This window comes from Hevea brasiliensis, chromosome 13 (assembly GCF_030052815.1).
Source record: "Hevea brasiliensis isolate MT/VB/25A 57/8 chromosome 13, ASM3005281v1, whole genome shotgun sequence".
NCBI classification, from domain to species: domain Eukaryota; kingdom Viridiplantae; phylum Streptophyta; class Magnoliopsida; order Malpighiales; family Euphorbiaceae; genus Hevea; species Hevea brasiliensis.
In genome coordinates this window covers 16,527,630-16,536,066 of record NC_079505.1, presented here as the reverse complement: position 1 = coordinate 16,536,066, position 8,437 = coordinate 16,527,630, and the positions used below count along the sequence as shown (strand labels likewise).

The following is an 8,437-nucleotide window of genomic DNA, read 5'->3' as shown; positions in this document are numbered from 1 at the left end:
AATTTAATTAAATTTAATAAAAGTATTATTTACTAAACCTAAATTTCGATTGCAAATTAGAATTCAATTGCATAAAGTAATCCCTTACCTTTTACAGTAATTTTTATAGTAAGTGAATAAACTTTATCTCATATTTTACTTTTATTTATTAATTCTAATTTATTATAAAAAATTTTTAAATTTAAATTTTATTTAGAAAAATCACTTTTAATTAGAGGTTTCTTGAATAAAAAATTATCTAAAAGCTATAGTATAATATTTATAAATATAATTTAATAATAAATAAATTTTTTATTATAAAAAATATAAATTATTATGATAATATTAATATTTTTATGATAGGTCAAATAATAATTAAAATGATTAATTTTTTTTAATGTAAAAGAAAAAGAAAAAAATTATATAATAAAATTAATATATATAAATATATATATAATGTTTCATTGTAATCGTTAATTATAATGTGTTTTATTATGATTATAATTAAACTGTTTTATATATATAACGATTGTATTAAATAAGAGTTTAAGGTAAAGGGATAAATATATATTTTTATATTTTTTTAATTTGTGAGAGGAATTTTTATAAAATAAAATTATTTTTGGAAATTTTTTAACTATTGAAGTTACATCGTTGCCCTTCCGTTCGCTCCATATTCGAGGGAATTTTCTCGCAATAGAAGGAAAATCTGCTGTGTCGCAGCTTACTGTCGCTAAGATATTTCTCAACATCATAATATCTCAGCCGCTACAGTTTTCTTGGAGCCCAAGCAGTAGGAACCCGCGAAACAGGTGATGAAAATCCTTTCCTTTCCGTAACCTCCTTTTCTAGCTGGTTTCCGTTCCTCATATAAGCTTCGATGGAGACTCCTCTAAAACCCGCGTAGAGAAGGTCAATCTTAGAAGAAGAAGAGATAAACCCTAACGTGAAGAAGAAGATGAACCACTTGGTGGTCAGGTCGGTGGTGCGAGGCTTCCTGGTCAATGGAGCTCGTGGCGGCAGGTACTTTTCGACGGCAACGGCAGTAACGACGTCTGGTGTTTTGAAGCCGATGGACGTTTGGACGGAGTTTAGGAGCCGAAATGGCGCGTCGTTTGGTGTGTTTTACTGGAGGAGGATGATGAGCACAGCGGCGGAGACAGCGGTGGCTGAGAACGAGAAAACAGAGAAGTCGGTGGGGAAGCAGGCTGAGAAAGAAGTGGAATCGGTGAAGGCGAGTGATGGTGCGGTGGTGTCGAGTTACTGGGGGATTTCGAGGCCTAAGATCTTGAGAGAAGATGGTACCGAGTGGCCATGGAATTGCTTCATGGTATGTAAATTGAGCGATTTTCTTATAATTTTTCGAAAAATTTTCCGTTCTGCTTAAGCCATAGTTAACTTTAGGCTTTTGCTTATGTAGCCATGGGAGACTTACCAGTCGAACACATCAATTGATCTGTCGAAGCATCATGTGCCAAAGACATTTCTCGATAAGGTTGCTTACAGGACAGTGAAACTGCTTCGAATCCCAACGGATATATTCTTTCAGGTTCGTTGTCTTCTTCTTGCTTTTTTTTGCGTTTGTTTATTAATTAATTGTGGAAAATATTTATATGGCTTCAAAATTGGTTGACTTCGCATTTGAATTTTGTCGTTCAAGAACACTGTGTAGATATCAAAATCTTGGGTTTGGAATTTAGAGAGATTGGAGCTTGTTTTGGAGTGAAATTGAGGCATTAATGGGGAGGAAATTGGGTTTGTTTGGACTCTGCAAATGGATAGCATTGCCTTATGCTTCATCGTAGTAGAAATACTTACATAATCTGTTTTAGTGTTAGCTTGACAAATCTTTAGGAGAGGAAATGATTGGTGGTGTAAAGATAGCGTCAATTCAATATCGTTTGATTCTTTATTAGAATTCTTGTGTAAATTGTCTGGGTGATCGGAGGAGCTGTAAGTAATGTTTATTTTTGTTGATCAATTCTCTTTGGACATTCTTTTACTCGTTGTGTCACGAGATAGATGGTAATAAAATTCCCTGCAATGCCCATTGGGAAAATAACATTATTATTTGTGTGAATAAATAATTTATTCAAGAAACTTTTTTCTTGCATAATCCATCTTCTTCCCTTTTTTTTGTTTTTTTTTTTTTTTTTTTTTTTTTTTTTTTTTTTTTTTTTTGGGGGGGGGGGGGGGGGGGGGTTTGACTTTCTTTCTACCGTTGGATATGGTATGATGTTAAGCATTTCTGGGAATCTGAGACTGAGAACCTCGGCCTTCGGATTCTCTGTTTTCCTGCGGATAAGACATATTTTTAATCAAACAACTTGCAATTATATTTGGTTTCCATTAATGTTTTCTTCATTGAAATGAATTTATCAAATTTATTGCAGAGACGGTATGGGTGTCGTGCCATGATGTTGGAAACTGTGGCTGCTGTCCCTGGTATGGTAGGAGGGATGCTGCTGCACCTAAGTTCTCTTCGCAAGCTCCAGCAAAGTGGTGGTTGGATTAAAGCCCTACTTGAGGAAGCTGAGAATGAGCGGATGCACCTGATGACAATGGTGGAGCTTGTGCAGCCTAGGTGGTATGAGAGGTTACTGGTCCTTGCAGTGCAGGGAGTCTTCTTTAATGCTTACTTTGTCCTTTATCTTCTTTCTCCCAAATTGGCTCATAGAATTACTGGGTATTTGGAGGAAGAGGCTATTCACTCATATACAGAGTATTTAAAAGATATCAAAGACGGTAAAATTGAAAATGTTCCGGCTCCTGCTATCGCAATAGATTACTGGAGGCTGCCAAAGGATGCAACGTTGGAGGATGTTATAACAGTGATCCGTGCTGACGAAGCTCATCATCGTGATGTTAACCACTTTGCTTCTGTGAGTGTCACTTACTAATTCTTTGATGTTCTTTCTTTGTTTCATGTTTAAGTTGATAATTGTGAATTTCTATAAAGTACTTTTAATTCTGCCAGTATGGGAACTTGATCTTAACAATGTTTTGAAAAAATGAATAGAACATGCATAACAATTTAAGGAAAGGCTGATCAGGGAATGATTCAATCAATTAAGGCTGCTATTGTTAGTTTTATTAAGTACGTAAATATAGACAATAAAATTCTTTATTCATTGAACTTTTGCCGACTGCTTGGGACAGCTGAAGTCTACTTGATTTTCAATCATGATGCATGTTTTATACACAAGCAAATTTCACGTTGAGGTTCTGTTGCATAAGCATTTGCATTTTCCTTCTGCAGAGCATATACTGTGAGAAAATAGAGTTTGCACAAGAATGAGAACCGATGAAGTCTCAATTTTATTAACCAAATGGCCCCTAAGTTTATTTGTTTACACTTTTTTGTTTCGTTTTTTAGAAATTTAAATTTGCTCGTTTATGAATCTCTTAAATTACCTGTTTTATATATTTTAATTTGGATCTGACTGGAACTCCGCCCTTGGCTGTGCAGGATATTCATTTTCAGGGCAAGGAATTGAGGGAGGCACCTGCCCCACTTGGTTATCACTGAGCGTAAGAGAACCAGTCCCACGTGATCATCCTTGAATTTGTTTTGAATATGGACTTCTGACTTTATAAATTTGAGATAAACTTAGATAATATTTCCCTTGTATATGTTGAATGCCACAAACTATCTGAGTATGGATTAATTTGCAAAATTGTATGTAGATTTTGTGAGTAATAAAAGATGAGTGATGCTTCCTGGTTATAATTGCTTACTGGTGTTCTTCCAGCTCTACAAAGGGCTAACTATAGCTCTTTGCATTTCATGTGACTCTCATTTGGGAGTCTGGCAGATTGTATCATTTTTGTTTTGTGATTAGGTTGGGCTTTGACGGGATTGTGTTTCAACTTTTAAACTTGTCTCCTGCATTTCATAAATTGCTTCAATCATTTTCTTTTCATCAACCTAAATTTCTTCAATAATCTATTTTTTTTACCAAAAAAATTTTAACTATGTCCTTGGGAATTTTTCACTAATATTAATTAAAAAATGTTTATTATAATAATGATTATGTATTTTTAAACTCCGTCTGAGTAGTTTGCGCTTAGTCGGTCTCAAGTCCGGATAAAGGAGGAGGGTTGCGTAATTGACTACCAGCGTAAAAATTTCGTCACACCTTATGATATGGATTCAAATGATATAAATGTTAGGGCGTTCTTTACTTACGACGCGCAACATCGGAGTTCAGTTGTAGTGAGAAATATGCAAGAGTGTAGAGCGTTCACCGTTCCATGTCGGCGCCTGGGTGTGGTGTTAAATGAGCAAGGGTTTCCACATCATTGGTGGGTGTGGATAAAGAAATTTGTTCACAGAACAGATAGTAGAATAGATAGTGGAACAAAAAACAAGATAGATATAGAAAATAATAGAAGATATTATAGAAGGAGACCAATTAGGAAGAAACATGATAGGAGTAGGATTAAGGTTGGTACATGGAATGTTGGATCATTTACAGGAAAATTAATGGAGCTTGTGAATATCTTGGAAAGGAGAAGGGTGAATATTGTTTGCATTCAGGAGACTAAATGGGTATGAGAGAAAAGTAAGGAAGTGGGTAATTCAGGGTACAAATTGTGGTTTGTCGGAAAATAGAGAAACAAGAACGGTGTGAGCATAATCATAGATAGGACATTGAAAGATACTGTAATAGCTTTGAAAATAGTAGGAGATAGAATTATAGTAGCAAATCTAGTACTAAAATGAGAAACTATAAATGTAGTTAGTGCTTATGCCCTACAAATAGGACTAGGTAGTGAGAGTAAACAAAGATTTTGGGAAGATATGGATAATTTATTGCAAAACATACCGAATGAAGAGAATGTTTTCATTGGTGGAGATTTGAATAGACATGTAGGAAGTGATAGGCAAGGTTATGAGAATGTTTACGGACGTTTTAGTTTTGGCAGTCGAAATGAGGAGGGAAAAACCATCCTGGATTTTGCTATGGCATATGACCTAATACTAGTAAATACCCATTTTATAAAAAGAGAGTCACATTTAGTGACTTTTAAAAGTAGACAACATAGAAGCCAAATCGACTTCTTCTTAACCAAGAAGACAAATAGAGCTCTATGCAAGGATTGGAAGGTCATTCCAGGGGAGGTTTTAACAAGTCAACATCGGTTAGTGATTTTGGATGTCAAGTTTAGAAATAATTCAAGTAAGTTCAGAAGAAATAGTCTAACTCGAACAAAGTGGTGGGAGTTCGAAGAAGTAAAGCAAGTGAAGTTCAAAAATGAGCTTCTCAAGTCCGAAGCATGGAAGCTGGATATGGAGGCCAATAATATGTGGATACGGATGGCATCAAGGATTAGAGAAGTAGCTAGAAAAATACTTGGAGAGTCTAAAGGACATGGACCTCCCTCAAAAGAGAGATGGTGGTGGAATGAGGAAGTACAAAAGGCAATGAAGAGAAAAATAAAATGGTATAAGACATTACCTAAATGTGACAATAATGAGGCATATGAACAGTACAAGATAGCAAAAAAAGAGGCAAAAAAGGCATTTAGTCAAGTAAGAGCACAGACTTTTGAAAAGTTGTATGAGAAACTTGGAACTAAATAAGAGGAGAAAGATATTTATAGATTAGCAAGGAGGAGAGAAAGGAAATGTCAAGATCTCAATCAAGTTAGGTACATTAAGGATAAAGAAGGAAAAGTGTTGGTGAAGGATGAGGACATTAAAGAAAGATGGAGAAATTATTTTAATGATCTCTTTAATAATAGTCAAAATGGTAATAGCGTGAATATAGACTATAGAACAATAGAAAAGAATGTGAATTATACTAGAATGATTAGATCTTTAGAAGTAAAGAAAGCACTTAAGAGAATGAAAGTGGGTAAAGCCTGTGGACCCGATGAAATACTAATTGAAGTGTGGAAGTGTTTGGGAGATATGGGAGTGGCATGGTTAACTAAATTATTTAATAAGATTCTAAACTCAAAGAAAATGCCTGATAAATGGAGGAGGATTATTTTAGTACCTATTTTTAAAAATAAGGAAACATACAGAGTTGCTCAAATTATAGGAAAATTAAACTCATGAGTCATACTATGAAGTTGTGGAGCATCGACTACGTCATGATACTTTTATCTCTCTCAATCAATTTGGCTTCATGCCTGGTCATTCAACTATGGAAGTAATCTTTCTCGTTAGAAGCTTGATGGAAAAATATAGAGATGTGAAGAAAGATCTACAAATGGTTTTTATTAATTTGGAGAAGGCTTATTATAGTGTTCTAAGAGATACCTTATGGAAAGTATTAGAACAAAATAGGGTATCTATTAGGTACATACAAATTGAAAGATATGTATGAAGGAGCAACTACTATTGTGCGTACAGTGGGAGGGGACACAAGAGATTTTTCGATCTCAGTTGGATTACACCAAGGATCAGCTATAAGCCCTTACTTTTTATATTAGTTTTAGATGAATTGACGAAACATATACAAGAGAGTATTCATTGGTGCATGATGTTTGCGGATGATATTGTTCTGATAGATGAGATGCGAGAAGGAGTCAATAGAAAGCTAGAGCTTTGGAGAAGTACTCTAGAGTCAAAAGGTTTTAAGTTAAGTAGAACGAAGACAAAATACATGCACTGATGATAGGAAAGGAGTTAGTTTGGATGGAGTGGTACTATCCCAAAATAATCACTTTAAATATCTCGGTTCAGTCTTTCAAGTAGATGGGGGATGCGAGGAGGATGTTAGTCATAGGATTAAAGCCGGATGGTTGAAGTGGAGACGTGCCACGGGAGTTTTATGTGATCGCAAGATTCCCAATAAGTTGAAAGGAAAATTTTATCATACAACCATACGACTGGCCATATTATATGGTAGCGAGTGTTGGGCACTGAAGGAGTCGTATGCGTATAAGATAAGAGTTATAGAGTTAAGAATATTAAGGTGGATGAGTGGCCATACTAGACTAGATAAAGTCCGTAATGAGAGTATTAGAGAACAGGTAGGAATGGTGCTAATTGAGGATAAGTTGAGAGAATGGAGATTGAGGTGGTTTGGTCATGTGACGCGTAAACATACGGAGACTCCAGTTAGACAAGTAGAACACATTAGGTTAGAGGATAGAAAGAAAAAAAGGGGTAGACCCAAATTGACTTGGAGTAGAGTAGTACAACATGACCTAGAAGCATTATACATTTCTGAGGATTTAACCCAAAACTGTTTAGAATATAGAAAGTGAATCCATATAAGTCGATTCTAAATTTTTAAGATAAAGTCTTAATTGAGCAAAGTTAATGATTATGTATTTTTAAATTTAATAGAAAAATTAAAATCAAAAATTTAATATTCTATAAAATGATATTATTAACATCCAAACAAGTGATTGGATTAGTAGTTAGGAGTTGATCTTTAGGTAAGATAAATTATTGTTATTGAAAAAATTTTACTTGAATATTAAATTAAATTCACACACTTAAAATAAAAAAACTTGATATTATTAACATAAAATAAAATATATTCTATTTTCAATCCTATTTCATGAAATTTGGATAACTAAGCAAAGCAAAAAAGCTGCAGTAGTAGGCCAAGACAAAAGGATTGAGAATGTTAGCCTTATTACGATTGAGATTGAGAACAAGCTTCTCACTCTCACTTTTTTGTTTTTATTTTCTAGAGCTTTTTCTTTACATGAGCCACAACTTCACATCATTGCGCCCACCGCTGTACACGTGTTTGATAAATAATAATAAAGTAATAAATTAAATCAAGAGATTTTTGTTTCAAAGCTTATTTTTTTCTCTTTTAACTCTTTATTTACTTTCAATTTTATCCATTTTCAAGTTTTTAATTCAATATATCCAAATCTTTTTATTTAAGCTTAAATATACTCCTCTCCATTAAAGTGTGCTCTACGCGCTCAAACTAAAAACATTTAATTATTATTATTTTTTATTTTTTAATATTAAATTATTATTTTAACATTTTAATTTTATTAAAAATAATTTAAATATTTTTATTTAATTAAATATCATTTTAATTTTTATTAATAAAAAATAATTTTTTTAGACAAATTATAATTTAGTCATTGATGTTTAGTGCAATTTATAGATTAGTCCTTTATTTTTATGTAACACCCCAAAATTTTAAATTTTATGAGCATTTTTAGTATTTTAATTTTATTTAAATTTTAGGAATTTTTTTGAGATTTTTCGGATTTTAAAAATCGGGTTCGATTTTCCGAAAATATAAACTTTGATGATTTTTAAAAATTAATTTAAAGACCACGTGGCAAAACTAAAAATATATTTGGAGTCTATGTATTTTTCTGAGTTTTCTGAAATTTTTTTTGGAATTTTTGGACCTCGTTTTGGTCGGCGAGTAAAAATTCAAAATTTTGTATTCGAATCGAACTGCCGAATCGAATCGACCGGATCGGACCGGTCGAATCGGACGGCCTTTTCCTTCTTCCTTTT

The 8,437-nt window shown here is 33.5% G+C and overlaps 1 protein-coding gene across 1 annotated transcript; it reads left to right on the top strand.

Moving 5' to 3' along the window:
- Positions 1–713: 713 nt before the first annotated feature.
- LOC110656266 (ubiquinol oxidase, mitochondrial) lies at positions 714–3,709 on the top strand. The gene is made up of 4 exons (XM_021812926.2): positions 714–1,309; positions 1,400–1,528; positions 2,373–2,861; positions 3,449–3,709. The coding sequence occupies exons 1-4, from the start codon at positions 938–940 to the stop codon at positions 3,506–3,508; spliced, it is 1,050 nt and encodes a 349-aa protein (XP_021668618.2). The 5' UTR covers positions 714–937; the 3' UTR covers positions 3,509–3,709.
- Positions 3,710–8,437: the final 4,728 nt, after the last annotated feature.